General features: G+C 42.4%; 2 protein-coding genes across 3 annotated transcripts; one reads left to right on the forward strand and one right to left on the reverse strand.

The window, feature by feature from the left end:
- Nucleotides 1-1865: 1865 nt before the first annotated feature.
- Nucleotides 1866-7210, forward strand: LOC132450855 (probable histone deacetylase 1-B). Of its 2 annotated transcripts, none has more exons than XM_060043020.1 (12): nt 1866-2008; nt 2713-2825; nt 3205-3322; nt 3435-3509; nt 3714-3852; nt 4153-4294; nt 4423-4515; nt 4644-4752; nt 4894-5274; nt 5662-5817; nt 6296-6344; nt 6433-7210. In XM_060043020.1, the coding sequence occupies exons 1-12, from the start codon at nt 1960-1962 to the stop codon at nt 6458-6460; spliced, it is 1452 nt and encodes a 483-aa protein (XP_059899003.1). In that variant the 5' UTR covers nt 1866-1959; the 3' UTR covers nt 6461-7210. The 2 variants fall into 2 exon arrangements, with proteins under 2 accessions (XP_059899003.1, XP_059899004.1); XM_060043021.1 differs by having other exon boundaries at nt 6299-6344.
- Nucleotides 7211-7249: 39 nt separating this feature from the next.
- On the reverse strand, nt 7250-10498 carry eif3i (eukaryotic translation initiation factor 3, subunit I). The gene is made up of 11 exons (XM_060043022.1): nt 10339-10498; nt 9912-10004; nt 9740-9827; nt 9560-9625; nt 9193-9342; nt 8688-8815; nt 8409-8519; nt 8211-8300; nt 7999-8072; nt 7795-7887; nt 7250-7527 (listed from the first exon to the last, which is right to left on the reverse strand). The coding sequence occupies exons 1-11, from the start codon at nt 10339-10341 to the stop codon at nt 7446-7448; spliced, it is 978 nt and encodes a 325-aa protein (XP_059899005.1). The 5' UTR covers nt 10342-10498; the 3' UTR covers nt 7250-7445.
- Nucleotides 10499-16849: the final 6351 nt, after the last annotated feature.

The following is a 16849-nucleotide window of genomic DNA, read 5'->3' on the forward strand; positions in this document are numbered from 1 at the left end:
ATACATAAATAATTGTAATACACCAACATTGTTAACTGTCATACACAGCTAAACAAGCAAATTAAAAATTAAATACTAACGCAACTGAAATGTTTATTAGGCAATTAACAACATTATAACAATTATACCGTAATGCACCCGTTCTTTGTCTTTGGATCTTTAGAATAGGCCTAAATGGATCAATAAATAGTGAATGGCAATGATCGCAAGTAGAGGAACGTGAGAGTCGTTGAGCAGCAACTGAACCAGTCTAAAAATCCCTTTATTACTAAAACCCTTTTAGTGATAAAAAGTCACCCCAGTGCGTAAAAACCATCAACGTCATTCATGTTAGGTAAAAGGAAAAACCTCGGACACAAGAAGTTAAAGGAGCCTTGCACTAGGCCCTCTCGAATGCCGGTCCGAAACAACATTTGTTTCACAGCGACTCCACTCCTTTCAGCTGCCCACCCCTCCTTCTCCAGCAAGAAATAATAACAAAACGGCTAATAAAATGCTTAAGGTGGCGTTTTGAAAAATGAAAACTTAATTTTTTTAGTACATGGCATAAAGATAATTATGAGCCTTTGATTGATATCCAGAATTTTTTTTGAGGAGACACATTCCTGTTCCCCACTTGTATTGGAGCGAACGGAGATATCTACTTCTGGGCCCCTTGAATCGAGGGACCCGTCCACAGCCCGCTTAAACAGTTGCAATACCAGGCTTGGTCGCTGAGCACTGGTGGATTGCGGAAGTATGCACTGTTCCTGGGGGCTTGGGTTGAACGAGGCAGTGATGCTGTCGTCAAGGAGACCATGGACCGAAGAACCTCGCAAAACAAGCCTTATATGGTAATGAGATGGACGTCCTCATCCCGTCACATTTTGCCTTTAAAATAAATCAAAAGAGATGGATGCATGCTAGCCTATCGTTGTTAGTATGCTTCATATTGTATTATTATTGCTGTATATCAAGCATGGTAGCCCATGCTATTTAAGTTTATCCACATAATCATAACAAATTGAAAATTATTGAAAAAAAAGGATAGGTTTTATATGAAACATTGAGGGCCAGATGTCTCCGTGCTCTGACTCAGGGGCCCGGTCCATCTCATCTGCTCAACTCCTAGAAAGACTAGCCTGGCTCCGCCCGCCTTTAGTGGGACAGCAGGTGACGCTGTTGGCAGTAAATCACAGTCAGTTTGAGTCCCACATGACTGATCATTTTCAAACATAATCGTTACGCTTTGTGCAATTAATATCCATCTTATTACATTGTTTGTACCAACAAATATGGAATATTGCTCAATAACCACTTCACATTTAGCTGCTTTAATCTAGCACTAACATTTGGTTGTTGTATTGAATGCATTAGATATACATTGAGTATATATTTATATTGAAGTGCCAATGATTGTTACATTAGTCCTCCATGAATACATTAGACATTATACATTGAGTGTATATCTATATTAAGAGATAGTTACAGTATTGCTCCATGAATAGCCTACATTCGATATGCATTGAGTATATATCTATATTAAAGAGCCACTGATGGTTACAGTATTGCTCCACGAATACATTAGATATTACACATTGAGTATATATCTAGGGCAGCCGCTGATGGTTAAAGTTTGTTCCATGAATACATTATATACATATTGAGTATCTATCCATATTAAAGAGCTGCTGAGGGTTACAGTATTGCTCCATGAATACATTATATACACATTGAGTATATATCTATATTAAAGAGCCGCTGATGGTTACAGTATTGGTCCATGAATACATTAGAATCCATTGAGTATATATCCATAATAAAGAGCCACTGATGGTGAAGTCCCCCTCATCTCCACCAGTCGGCTCTGATTGGTCCGCAGAGCAGCTGCAGCTCCCTGGTCCGCTCCGATTGGTCGATAGCGCAGCAGCAGCTCCTCCCTGTCGAGACAGACCGAGCAGCGGGGAGAACCGGGCTAAAATGGCGCTGTCTCAAGGAACAAAGAAGAAAGTTTGCTATTATTATGACGGTAAATATAATATATATGCACTCTTGTTTTGCATAGGTTTAGAATCATGCGAACCTTGTACACAGATCGATTAATAATTGCATGTTATCCTTCTGTAAAGTGGAGCCAAACGAATAACGAACAAGGGTAGCCGGCGTGCTAGCTCGAGTGCTAGCTAACCAGCCTGTGCTGCTAATGTTAGCTTGTTGTGCGGCTACATCTCGTCGTTTAGCTATTGTGCTGTGCCTTACTGATATCGTTTACCATATTTAAAATGAACGCTTAATTTCTTCCATAAAATCCAAGTTCGCCTCTGGGTTATGAACCCCTGAGCGACCGGCGTTAAGAGGTTCATTACCCAGAGGTTCATCCCATCCATCCACTTCCTCTATCATCAATCCGTTGAATCAACCTATCTTCAAATCCTCATTTTCATCCGTTTGCCATACAAGTTGCGTAAATCATGTTTCTAGGGGACCGTGACCGGCCAGTTCGCTATCGTCCCCCGTTATAAACCCACTACCGTCCATAGGATAGGGCTGTTTCACCAAAAACCACACTCTTATTTTACAGTGGGTGCAACAATATCCATGTTGTGCTGCCATACTGTAGTATTATCAATGATTTGTAACGCTCAACTGAATATAAATTATGTATTGAGGATAACTAAAAGAAAAAAACAAAAATAATGGTTTGAGATAATTGCTTTCTGCGAAAATTTTCAGGGGACGTTGGTAACTACTACTATGGCCAGGGCCATCCAATGAAGCCCCACAGGATTCGCATGACCCACAACCTCCTGCTCAACTACGGGCTGTACAGGAAGATGGAGATCTATGTGAGTAGTGGCCACTTCCTCCCGGGATCCAAAAACATGCAGTGTTGAGGTCTTTTGTTTCATTGTGTATAAATATATTATGAGTTATTTCTATTTAACTATTTCAAAGCGATGCTGTGCATTCTCAATCGCAAACTTTTGATATCTCTCCTGACACCCTGCTCATAAAAACATTACTTAACTAATGGGTAATATATAACCATCTCTCTGATTGTAGCTGGTTACAAGAGGCCAGTTCTGAACCACAAACGCATTGCACAATGTATGTCGTCTGAATTAAGAAATAACAAAATTGAACAGGTTCTATTTTCCTGTGTAACACTGTGCCGACTGACTGTGAGGGGAAGGTTACCCACTGCTGGGTGTGTTGTTCCTCCAGAGACCACACAAGGCCAATGGCGAGGAGATGACCAAGTACCACAGCGACGACTACATCAAGTTTCTCCGGTCTATCCGGCCGGACAACATGTCAGAGTACAGCAAACAGATGCAGAGATGTGAGTTCTTTTCTTCATCAGAGTGCTGCCTCATCCCGGTTAATGTCTTTAAATGATAGATCATCATGTAAGCTATAGGTTTATATTCTAACCTTTGGTTTCCTCTCCCCAGTCAACGTAGGGGAGGACTGTCCTGTGTTTGATGGGCTCTTTGAGTTCTGCCAGCTCTCCACCGGGGGCTCTGTCGGTACGTTTCCTCAGCTGTGCATTATTCAGCGCACGTTCACCCTGCCTTGTTGGAAATCATTCTGGTAGTGGGGGTTGAGATGCATATTGACACACAGTTTTGATTGGGTAAGGTTAACGCTGAGTTCATGAGTTCCATGTTCTTAAGCGTTAGAGACCAGCTCCAGGGGTCCCCTCTGATCCATATCTCCCCCCCCCCGTGTAGCTGGGGCGGTGAAGCTGAACAAGCAGCAGACGGACATCGCCATCAACTGGGCCGGAGGGCTCCACCACGCCAAGAAGTCTGAGGCCTCGGGGTTCTGCTACGTCAACGACATCGTGCTGGCCATCCTGGAGCTGCTCAAGTAAGTGGGAGTGGCCTGACCCAGCGAGGCTGGGAGGAGAAACTTCACACTGCCTTTGGTGGTCAACACAGCCTTTTGTGGGCGCTTTCTTTCCATTGCATACAAACCCTCGACTAGTATGCCTTCTAGTGTGTATGCATCAGTGGCCTCGCATGATGATTCTTCAAGAAATTTGTATAGATATTTTTCATGCACTAATTGAGTCACTTGGCAATCGTTTTTTGGCCATCATCTAAAAGGCATCCGTCATCTAGTTGTTAACTATGGGATGCACTAACACCCCGACGCTGTGTCCTGCAGGTACCACCAGAGGGTGCTGTACATCGACATCGACATCCACCACGGGGACGGTGTGGAGGAGGCCTTCTACACCACCGACCGCGTCATGACCGTCTCCTTCCACAAGTATGGGGAGTACTTCCCCGGCACAGGAGACCTGAGGGTAAGTCTATGTCTGTGTGCATGCAAGTCATCAGGCATAGGGTATTGAGTTTGCTTTGTTTGTGTGTGTATAATGCACACATAATCTAAAAAAGCACAACATTGAATGTTAACCATGAATATTCACAGGACATTGGAGCCGGGAAGGGCAAGTACTACGCAGTCAACTACCCCCTGAGGGACGGCATCGACGACGAGTCCTACGAAGCCATCTTTAAACCCGTGAGTCTCCCTAGATTAGAGCCACCTCAGGGTCTAATGTAGGGGCCTTCAGGGGGTCTTGGTGGATCCTGATTGGTGTAGTTAGCACATTGTTGGTGTGTAATGTTCCTTTGGTGTGTCATGTGTAGATCATGGCCAAAGTGATGGAGATGTACCAGCCCAGTGCTGTGGTCCTCCAGTGTGGCGCCGACTCACTCTCCGGTGACCGGCTGGGCTGCTTCAATCTCACCATCAAGGGTACGTCGGCTCCGAGAGGGGGTCTCCAAGGGTCAGGTCGGAGTAAAATTGTGGGTGGGGGGATCCTGAACGTTGTGTGTGTGTCTTGTCCTTAACGGCATGTTTGTGTGTGTTGTGTCCTGATCTGTGTGTTGTGTCCAGGCCATGCCAAGTGTGTGGAGTACATGAAGAGCTTCAACCTGCCCCTGCTGATGCTGGGGGGAGGCGGCTACACCATCAGGAACGTGGCCCGCTGCTGGACCTACGAGACGGCGGTGGCGCTGGACTGCTCCATCCCCAACGAGCTGCCCTACAACGACTACTTTGAGTACTTCGGGCCGGACTTCAAGCTGCACATCAGCCCGTCTAACATGACCAACCAGAACACGGGCGAGTACCTGGAGAAGATCAAGCAGCGGCTGTTCGAGAACCTGCGCATGCTGCCCCACGCGCCCGGCGTGCAGATGCAGGCCATCCCCGAGGACGCCCCGCACCCCGACAGCGCTGAGGAGGACGACGAGGACCCCGACAAGAGGGTCTCCAGTAAGTCCTCTACCCAGACCCTCTGTGCACCTCCCACGGTTGGTGTCACCTTGTTTATGATGACCATATCTCAAGACCTGTTCCTGTGGTCCAGCGAGGCATACCGTGGCCCTAGGATCTAGTAAACCTGATTGGCCCCCCGGTCCAAATCATGTTTTTTTGTTTTCAACCCTCTGTCGGTAAATCAAGTCCATATGAAAGTGTGTGCCATCACACTGAGGGGGGCTACAAATGTTGGGGGTGGGTGGGTCTGACTCAATGGACGGGACCCCTTCCTGTCCCTAGAAGTGAGGGCCCCCCCCCCGGGTTACAAACATTGAGCGGTCTTGTTGTGTATACGATGTGAGGGTGGATGCTAATTGGTGCCTGTTCCACGGTTGGTTTCAGTCCGCGCCCACGACAAGAGGATCGCGTGTGAAGAGGAGTTCTCGGACTCGGAGGACGAGGCCGAGGGCCAGGGCGGGGGCCGCAGGAACGCAGCCAACCACAAGAAGCCCAAGCGTGTGAAGAAGGAGGAGGAGAAGGAGGGCGAGGAGAAGAAAGGTGAGGCACCACTACCACCGCCTGGCCTGTAGTGCATCTAAAGGACTACAGGTGGCCTGTAGTGCATCTAAAGGACTACAGGTGGCCTGTAGTGCATCTAAAGGACTACAGGTGGCCTGTCGTCAATCTAAAGGACTACTGGTGGCCTGGCCTGTAGTCCATCTAAAGGACTACAGGTGGCCTGGCCTGTAGTCCATCTAAAGGACTACAGGTGGCCTGGCCTGTAGTCCATCTAAAGGACTACAGGTGGCCTGGCCTGTAGTCCATCTAAAGGACTACAGGTGGCCTGGCCTGTAGTCCATCTAAAGGACTACAGGTCAGGCCACCTGTAGTCCTTTAGATGCACTAGAGGCCAGGCCACCTGTAGTCCACCGGTGGCTTCATTTCCATCTTGGATTAACCGGTCAACACATTTCTATTTTTACTTCTACCAATTGTCCTACTGCTAATGTTAAAGACCCTTCTATCGGTTTCTTAGCAGAAGTGAAAGAGGAGGAGAAGGAAGAAGAGAAGATGGACACATCTGGGTAAGTGATGCTGCATGGACCGGTTGGTCTCCATATGTTCATATTCATTAAGAAACATGGACTGACCTCATGTCTCCTTTTTATTTAGACCAAAAGAAGAGGCGAAGACCACTTGACTCCCCAGGTCAAAGTGAGACGATGCCTAGACCCCCCCCCCACCACAAATCCAATCCTACTGCAATGTTGAAAACCAAGGACTTATTTTCTAATCCACTTTTAACATCTGTGCCTCCTGAACTGCCTGGTTCAAATCACTTTTTTAACCTCATAGGATTTCTAGACGAGTGCAAAGTGTTGCTATTCGGACTTGATTTGAATATTCAAAAAGTATTACAATTCACCTTGTGCTCAACAAAGGAGCGCAGGGGTTTTAGTCAGACAGTAAAAAAAAAAAAAAAAAGCACTTTGAGTGTGAGAAAAGCGCTATAAATTGAATCTATTATTAAAAACACCCTGGTCATATAACGTACCCAAACTAAGTCCAACATGTTGGATTTAGTCTGAGGGTTTGGTTATGATTCAAATATTCTCTACACACACTAAAGGATCCTTTTAAACACTTTCTGTACCCTTTGGGACTTTTGTAAAAATCAGTAAGTTGCATGTTTGGAGTAGGCATTACTTTGGCAAGACTTCTCATAATTCCTATCCAGTAACTTATTTTAGTATCAATACATTTCCTTATGCCGTCGTCCTATTGCTATTTGGTCATTACCCTTTTTTATTTGTGAATGAGTTTATACCTCTTTGGGCAATGTTGAGAAGTGACTAGTTTTAGATATGCCTCCAGGTGTATGAGCGTTTGATCCTTGTGAAATGTGCATTACCCTAAACTTTGTAATATGAAATAAAGAAACTGCTTTCAATTATGTCTCCATAAAGTGTACAAAGATTGGGGCTGTGCATGGAATTTAATCAGGTTTAATGCAGGAGTCAAGTTAGATGGCAAAACCACTGCAGATTAACAATACAAAAACTCCAGGGATGAAATAAACGGTCTTCTGGGTCACAACCCTTCATCCATGCGAAGGCCCCGCTGGCGCCCGTAGACGTGACAGTTCATTAGGGTAGGGGCCCTGGTCGGTTGGTAGTCCTTTGTGGTTAGGCCTCCAGCTCAAAGTCAAAGTAATGTGGGTCGAAGTAGTGAATCCTCACGTAGCCGTCCTCTCCCCCGCTGCTGTAGCTGCAGATGGAAGAAAACATTCAGTTCATTGCAGGGCCCAACTTAGGTTCTAAACACAGACTGCACACGCCTCCCAGGGAGGTTTCATTCTACTCGCTGAGGCTCTGCTGAACTGTCACTAGGGCAGGAGGACTTGGTTCTTAGTGTAAAAGTAGAGCAATTGCCAGGCTGTTTCCTGTCGTTTCTAGAGAACGTTTGAATCAAATCGTTATTTAGAATATTTGTATGGGGTTTAACCCTGATTGTCAAATGTGTCGGGTCTCCTACCTCTTTCCATCCGGGTGGAAGGCCACACAGTTGATGGGGCCGAAGTGACCCTTGACTCTGCCGAACTCCTCTTCATAAGCAGCATGGAAGAACCTGGAGGGGGGGCAGAGAGAAGACTGCATTCAACACTTGCATCTGTGAGAGGCTGTGCTCAACGCAATATAGCTAAAGAGACCGCAGACTGCCAGGGGGATATCCTCTTACCTGGCCTCAAACTTGCCGATCCTGGTAGATGTGGTGGTGACCTCCATGGCCTCCTGTCCACCTCCCATCACCACCTGATAGGAAAAAAACAAGAGGCAAACCTAATGGGTATAGAGCTAGACATGGGCCACCTGTCAAATGCTAAATGACTCTTGAAGCTGCAAAGCTTGGATAATGATTCTGTTTCAGCATTGACCATGAGGTTGCCTTACGTGGTCCATGATGGGCGAAATGGCCGCAGAGTTAACGGGTCTCTCTGTTTTGAAGGTCTTGATGTGATCCAGAGTTGTGGAGTCAAACAGCTGGATAATCGAGAACACCGTTAAACATGGTCAGTAATTGGAAGTGATTGACACCCACACGACGGTGTGTTTATAGTCGGCTGTATCTGGGCGGAGGAGCGGCGCTACCTTGGCAGTGTTGTCCTTGGAGGCGCTGATCACCATGGTGAGGTCCACGGAGCTCTGCATGTCGTTGATCTGCTTGGTGTGCTCCTTGATCTTCTTCAGGACCTCCCCGGACTGTGGACAACGCACCCAGTTACACTCAGGGCAAGTTACCCTGTAGCCTGCAGTCAGGGTGACTACCCTCAGTTACCCTGCTGTACTCAGGACACTACACTCCGCTACCCTGTAGCGTTGAGTCAGGACACTAAACATGGGAAAACCACAACAGGAAAGAAGAGCCACCTTGGCGCTGAACTGGTTCATCTCTCCGCTCTCGTGTCCGGCGATGACGTAATCGCCCAGGGGCCCCCACACGGCGCTGGTGATCTTGGACTCGCTGCAGGGCACCGTCATGTAGGGCTGGTTGTCCTCTGCACCACAAAGAGCGGCATGAGCCAACACTTCCACTGAAGAGGCTTGATTCATACGAACACTATTCATTTAGCTAAAATCCATCAAACCACCTTTTTAAAGACACAAAGACACAGCTCATCTAGCTTGAAGCTAAAATGTCCCAGACATGTCTGCAGTCAATAATAATACGGTAATACAATCACACAGCCAGTAGGAGTGGGCAGAAGACGTCTCGATGGTTTGATGATCCTGAAAGGTTCCAGCCTATTGACTGTGAGAGACTAAATCCTATACACTGCGATTTAAACACGAGATCATTAAATACAGTCCATTGTTTTAACATTATGGAGATTAACGTTCTCTTTTCTCTGTTGCAACTGAGGAAGCTGTTTACTTATTTGCTGGGGATCCCTCAGGTCGAAGAAGTTGAGGAAGCACTGGTAGCCCATCTGCTTGTCCGTGGAGAACATGATGATGTTGCCGCTGAAGTCGAAGCCACAGGTCCTGACGGCAGAGCTGGTCTCAAGCAGGGCCAGCTGTTTACCTGCCAGAGGACGGAGCCTCAGTTGAACCATAGTGACGTGGGCTGTCCGCTCAACGATCACGCATCATTCACTTTACAGTGGACCCTTGGTTGCCATGGTCGTAACACCACCAGTCAAATACATTACACACACACGTTCCAAAACGATGACTATCTGGCAATCGCTGATCATTTACAAAATATACCTAAAATGACCAATGCCTGCCTCACGCCCTACCTGTTTCACAGTCCCACAGTCGACAGCTGTTGTCTGCAGACCCCGTCAACACGTTCTTGGTGTCCCCTGAGTCACAGTGTTAAGGACATTGACCGTTCTCACACAATACAAACACACAAAACAAACCAACTGAATGTAATGGCAGGCCAACACTACTGAGAGCAGGACTAAAGAGGATACAGTCACAGTCCACACACCACACGGCTCCAGTGTGCCCATTGTAGGTCCCCAGTCGCTCGCCGTTGACGGAGTACCACGCGTTCACAACCTGGAACCAAAAACATCTGGTTTAACTTTAGGAACTGACCGGGAGCTCTCACTGAGGGTGAAGTGCGGCTCTCAGTAGCCTTACCGTGTCCTTGGCCACGGAGAAGAGCAGGTCTCCTTCCCGGTTGTACTTGATCTGAGTGATGGAGCGCTCGTGCCCCTGCAGCAGGATGGGTTTCTGGGGAGAACAAGAGGATCAGTATCCATCATCAGAAGCATCATCATCAGATGTATCGTTCATCTGTAGCATCCTCATCATCAGATGTACCGATCATCTGTAGCAACCTCTTCATCGGATGTACCGATCAACAGATGTACCGTCCCTCTGCACATTGTGTCATAGGCTAGGAACGAAGCTATCAAGCGCACCGACTAGTAGCTAGCTAACTAGCCAATTGGCTAAGCTCACGGTAGCCGATGTAGCTCCCGCAGAGCAGACCTCTTAACCTAACAAATCCATGTTTTCTTTAAAAGTGAAACAGCGCCGGAAAATATTCATGACCGAGACTCACCATGATTGAAGTCCCTTTACTCCGTATTCGGTGGTTGTTTATTCCAACGAAGAAATAGAAAGGACCAACACTCGTGGATCAAGCGCCGGGTTTTCGGCGGAAAGGAGTTAGCACTTCCGCCTTGGCCCCCCTAGCGGCCGGTCAGGACCCTCTACCGGCCGGACAGGGGCCCCCTATTGGCCGGAGGTAGCTGGTGCTTGTCTTAAAATGTCATTAATATGAGAGGAAGTTTGACCGCTACACACCAAATCCCTCCTTCCCATGCCATACTACATCAGGCCACCTTGTCTAATAAATAATACAGAGTATGGTAATTATATGAGCTTTAGGTCTGGTTTAATGTATGTCTAATGTATGATAGTTTACCAATATATATATATATATATCGTCATGAAAAAAACCATAAGGGGTAACACTGTTGTTTTTATTGGTTGTCATGAAAAAAATCATAAGGGGTAACACTGTCGTTTTTTATTGGTCGTCATGAAAAAAACCATAAGGGATAACACTGTTGTTTTTTATTGGTCGTCATGAAAAAAAACATAAGGGGTAACTCTTTGTCAAATAAAATATAAGGGGTAACACTGTCGTTTTTTATTGGTCGTCATGAAAAAAAACATAAGGGGTAACACTGTGGTTTTTTATTGGTCGTCATGAAAAAAAACATAAGGGGTAACACTGTTGTTTTTATTGGTCGTCATGAAAAAAAACATAAGGGGAAACACTGTCGTTTTTTATTGGTCGTCATGATAAAAAACATAAGGGGTAACACTGTTGTCTTTGTCAAATAAAATATAAGGGGTAACACTGTCGTTTTTTATTGGTCGTCATGAAAAAAACCATAAGGGGTAACACTGTCGTTTCTTATTGGTCGTCATGAAAAAAAACATAAGGGGTAACACTGTTGTTTTTTATTGGTCGTCATGAAAAAAAACATAAGGGATAACACTGTGGTTTTTTATTGGTCGACATGAAAAAAAATATAAGGGGTAACACCGGCGTTTTTTATTGGTCGCCATGAAAAAAAACATAAGGGGTAACACTGTTGTTTTTATTGGTCGTCATGAAAAAAAACATGAGGGGTAACACTGTCGTTTTTTATTGGTCGTCATGAAAAAAAACATAAGGGGTAACACTGTTGTTTTTATTGGTCGTCATGAAAAAAAACATGAGGGGTAACACTGTCGTTTTTTATTGGTCGTCATGAAAAAAAACATAAGGGGTAACACTGTTGTTTTTATTGGTTGTCATGAAAAAAAACATAAGGGGTAACACTGTCGTTTTTTATTGGTCGTCATGAAAAAAACCATAAGGGATAACACTGTCGTTTTTTATTGGTCGTCATGAAAAAAAACATAAGGGGTAACACTGTTGTCTTTGTCAAATAAAATATAAGGGGTAACACTTTCGTTTTTTATTGGTCGTCATGAAAAAAAACATAAGGGGTAACACTGTTGTTTTTTATTGGTCGTCATGAAAAAAAACATAAGGGGTAACACTGTTGTCTTTGTCAAATAAAATATAAGGGGTAACACTGTTGTTTTTTATTGGTCGTCATGAATAAAAACATAAGGGGTAACACTGTTCCTTTTTATATTGGTCGTCATGAAAAAAAACATAAGGGGTAACACTGTTCCTTTTTATATTGGTCGTCATGAAAAAAAACATAAGGGGTAAGACTGCTGTTTTTTATTGGTCGTCGTGAAAGAAAACATAAGGGGTAACACTGTCGTTTTTGATTGGTCGTCATGAAAAAAAACCTAAGGGGTAACACTGTTGTTATTTATTGGTCGTCATGAAAAAAAACATAAGGGGTTACACTGTTGTTTTTATTGGTCGTCATGAAAAAAAATATAAGGGGTAACACTGTTCCTTTTTTTATTGGTCGTCATGAAAAAAAACATAAGGGGTAACACTGTTGTTTTTTATTGGTCGTCATGAAAAAAAACATAAGGGGTAACACTGTTGTCTTTGTCAAATAAAATATAAGGGGTAACAGTGTCGTTTTTTATCAGTCGTCATGAAAAAAACATAAGAGGTAACACTGTCGTTTTTTATTGGTCGTCACGAAAAAAAACATAAGGGAAATAATAGAAATACACACATACATTTTAATGTCATGTATATCCTCTTTATTGATGATTGATTATTGTCTATTGTCATCGCCTCAGTGGTGCAGTGGAGTGCACTCTACCTAACCCACTGGAGACCGCGGCTCCATTACTGTGGAAAACACAATATCTTTAATTTTAAACGTAATGCTATCATGTCTATTGCATTGTCATATATAACCACAGACATATTTAAACTAAAAATCTCAGTGGGAAGTGGAGAGCGCTGTGAGCTAACCCCCTGGAGACCGGGGTTCAAGTCCGGTTGATGACGTCCGTTGGAAGACTCTTATCTCGATTTCATGTGAATTATAAAGTCAAGTATAACCATTGTGTTGACTTTATACTGTGTTTTGATGGTGCATTGATAAGTTCGGAGGTTAACACTCTAAACAGCTCAGGTTAGGATCCCTGCATAAACGTCAACAGGGGTACCACTGTTGTTTTTTATTGGTCAACATGGAAAAAACATGAGAGGTAACTCTGTAGTTTTTTATCGGCCGTCATGAAATAAACATAAGGGGTAACACTGTCGATATTTATCAAATCAAACATAGGGGGTAACACTGTTGTTTTTCTTTGGTCGTCATGAAAAAAACCACATAAGGGGTAACACTGTCGTTTTTGATTGGTCGTCATGAAAAAAAACATAAGGGGTAACACTGTCGTTTTTATTGGTCGTCATAAAAAAAAACATAAGGGGTAACACTGTCGTTTTTGATTGGTCGTCATGAAAAAAAACATAAGGGGTAACACTGTCGTTTTTTATTGGTCGTCATGAAAAAAAACATAAGGGATAACACTGTCGTTTCTTATTGGTCGTCATGAAAAAAAACATAAGAGGTAACACTGTTGTCTTTGTCAAATAAAATATAAGGGGTAACACTTTCGTTTTTTATTGGTCGTCATGAAAAAAAACATAAGGGGTAACACTGTTGTTTTTTATTGGTCGTCATGAAAAAAAACATAAGGGGTAACACTGTTGTCTTTGTCAAATAAAATATAAGGGGTAACACTGTCGTTTTTTATTGGTCGTCATGAAAAAAAACATAAGGGGTAACACTGTTGTTTTTTATTGGTCGTCATGAATAAAAACATAAGGGGTAACACTGTTCCTTTTTATATTGGTCGTCATGAAAAAAAACATAAGGGGTAAGACTGCTGTTTTTTATTGGTCGTCATGAAAGAAAACATAAGGGCTAACACTGTCGTTTTTGATTGGTCGTCATGAAAAAAAACCTAAAGGGTAACACTGTTGTTTTTTATTGGTCGTCATGAAAAAAAACATAAGGGGTTACACTGTTGTTTTTATTGGTCGTCATGAAAAAAAATATAAGGGGTAACACTGTTCCTTTTTTTATTGGTCGTCATGAAAAAAAACATAAGGGGTAACACTGTTGTTTTTTATTGGTCGTCATGAAAAAAAACATAAGGGGTAAGACTGCTGTTTTTTATTGGTCGTCATGAAAGAAAACATAAGGGGTAACACTGTCGTTTTTTATTGGTCGTCATGAAAAAAAACATAAGGGGTAACACTGTTGTTTTTTATTGGTCGTCATGAAAAAAACCACAAGGGGTAACACTGTCGTTTTTCATTGGTCGTCATGAAAAAAAACCTACGGGGTAACACTGTTGTTTTTTATTGGTCGTCATGAAAGAAAACATAAGGGGTAACACTGTCATTTTTTATTGGTCGCGATGAAAAAAAACATAAGGGGTAACACTGTCGTTTTTATTGGTCGTCATGAAAAAAAACCTAAGGGGTAACACTGTTGTTTTTTATTGGTCGTCATGAAAAAAAACATAAGGGGTTACACTGTTGTTTTTATTGGTCGTCATGAAAAAAAATATAAGGGGTAACACTGTTCCTTTTTTTATTGGTCGTCATGAAAAAAAACATAAGGGGTAACACTGTTGTTTTTTATTGGTCGTCATGAAAAAAAACATAAGGGGTAAAACTGCTGTTTTTTATTGGTCGTCATGAAAGAAAACATAAGGGGTAACACTGTCGTTTTTTATTGGTCGTCATGAAAAAAAACATAAGGGGTAACACTGTTGTTTTTTATTGGTCGTCATGAAAAAAACCACAAGGGGTAACACTGTCGTTTTTCATTGGTCGTCATGAAAAAAAACCTACGGGGTAACACTGTTGTTTTTTATTGGTCGTCATGAAAGAAAACATAAGGGGTAACACTGTCATTTTTTATTGGTCGCGATGAAAAAAAACATAAGGGGTAACACTGTCGTTTTTATTGGTCGTCATGAAAAAAAACATAAGGGGTAACAGTGTTGTTTTTTATCGGTCGTCATGAATAAAAACATAAGGGGTAACACTTTTGTTTTTTATTGGTCGTCATGAATAAAAACATAAGGGGTAACACTGTTCCTTTTTATATTGGTCGTCATGAAAAAAAACTTAAGGGGTAACACTGTTCCATTTTATATTGGTCGTCATGAAAAAAAACATAAGGGGTAAGACTGCTGTTTTTTATTGGTCGTCATGAAAGAAAACATAAGGGGTAACACTGTCGTTTTTTATTGGTCGTCATGAATAAAAACATAAGGGGTAAGACTGTTCCTTTTTATATTGGTCGTCATGAAAAAAACCATAAGGGGTAAGACTGCTGTTTTTTATTGGTCGTCATGAATAAAAACATAAGGGGTAACACTGTCGTTTTTATTGGTCGTCATGAAAAAAAACATAAGGGGTAACACTGTTGTTTTTTATCGGTCGTCATGAATAAAAACATAAGGGGTAACACTTTTGTTTTTTATTGGTCGTCATGAATAAAAACATAAGGGGTAACACTGTTCCTTTTTATATTGGTCGTCATGAAAAAAAACATAAGGGGTAACACTGTTCCATTTTATATTGGTCGTCATGAAAAAAAACATAAGGGGTAAGACTGCTGTTTTTTATTGGTCGTCATGAAAGAAAACATAAGGGGTAACACTGTCGTTTTTTATTGGTCGTCATGAATAAAAACATAAGGGGTAAGACTGTTCCTTTTTATATTGGTCGTCATGAAAAAAACCATAAGGGGTAAGACTGCTGTTTTTTATTGGTCGTCATGAATAAAAACATAAGGGGTAACACTGTCGTTTTTATTGGTCGTCATGAAAAAAACCATAAAGGGTAACACTGTTGTTTTTTATCGGTCGTCATGAATAAAAACATAAGGGGTAACACTTTTGTTTTTTATTGGTCGTCATGAATAAAAACATAAGGGGTAACAACTGTTCCTTTTTATATTGGTCGTCATGAAAAAAAACATAAGGGGTAACACTGTTCCATTTTATATTGGTCGTCATGAAAAAAAACATAAGGGGTAAGACTGCTTTTTTTTATTGGTCGTCATGAAAGAAAACATAAGGGGTAACACTGTCGTTTTTTATTGGTCGTCATGAATAAAAACATAAGGGGTAAGACTGTTCCTTTTTATATTGGTCGTCATGAAAAAAACCATAAGGGGTAAGACTGCTGTTTTTTATTGGTCGTCATGAAAGAAAACATAAGGGGTAACACTGTCGTTTTTGATTGGTCGTCATGAAAAAAAACCTAAGGGGTAACACTGTTGTTTTTGATTGGTCGTCATGAAAAAAAACCTAAGGGGTAACACTGTTGTTTTTTATTGGTCGTCATGAAAAAAAACATAAGGGGTTACACTGTTGTTTTTATTGGTCGTCATGAAAAAAAATATAAGGGGTAACACTGTTCCTTTTTTTATTGGTCGTCATGAAAAAAAACATAAGGGGTAACACTGTTGTTTTTTATTGGTCGTCATGAAAAAAAACATAAGGGGTAACACTGTTGTCTTTGTCAAATAAAATATAAGGGGTAACAGTGTCGTTTTTTATTGGTCGTCACGAAAAAAAACATAAGGGAAATAATAGAAATTTTGACACACACACACACACACACACACACACACACACACACACACACACACACACACACACACACACACACACACACACACACACACACACACACACAATCAGATGGATCCGACCAAATAAAAGGAATGCGAAATGCGAAATGCGAAAAGCATCCTGGGATATTTAACGGTCCCAAGTCCACACCATGGACATATTGGGCTAGCTCGCCCCACCAGTAAGTAAAATAATCTCCGTCCACTTCAACAGAGAAACACTCTGAGCATGCGCATTTCAATGTTTCAAGTCCAATACACATTGCATTGGGCTGGTGGGGCTAGAGCCCCTCTTGCCCCTCCAGACGAACTCAGCCGGAAGAAGCAAGCCAGGGTCGACTAAAAATTAAATAAAAGCGCCACACTTATTATTTTATAGTACTTATATATATATACAAATATATATATATTCTATTTTTTATATATTTCTTTTTTTTCATTTTCATTTTCTTTTCTTTTTTTCTTCGC

Source organism: Gadus macrocephalus, chromosome 22, assembly GCF_031168955.1.
Source record: "Gadus macrocephalus chromosome 22, ASM3116895v1".
Classification (NCBI taxonomy): Eukaryota; Metazoa; Chordata; class Actinopteri; order Gadiformes; family Gadidae; genus Gadus; species Gadus macrocephalus.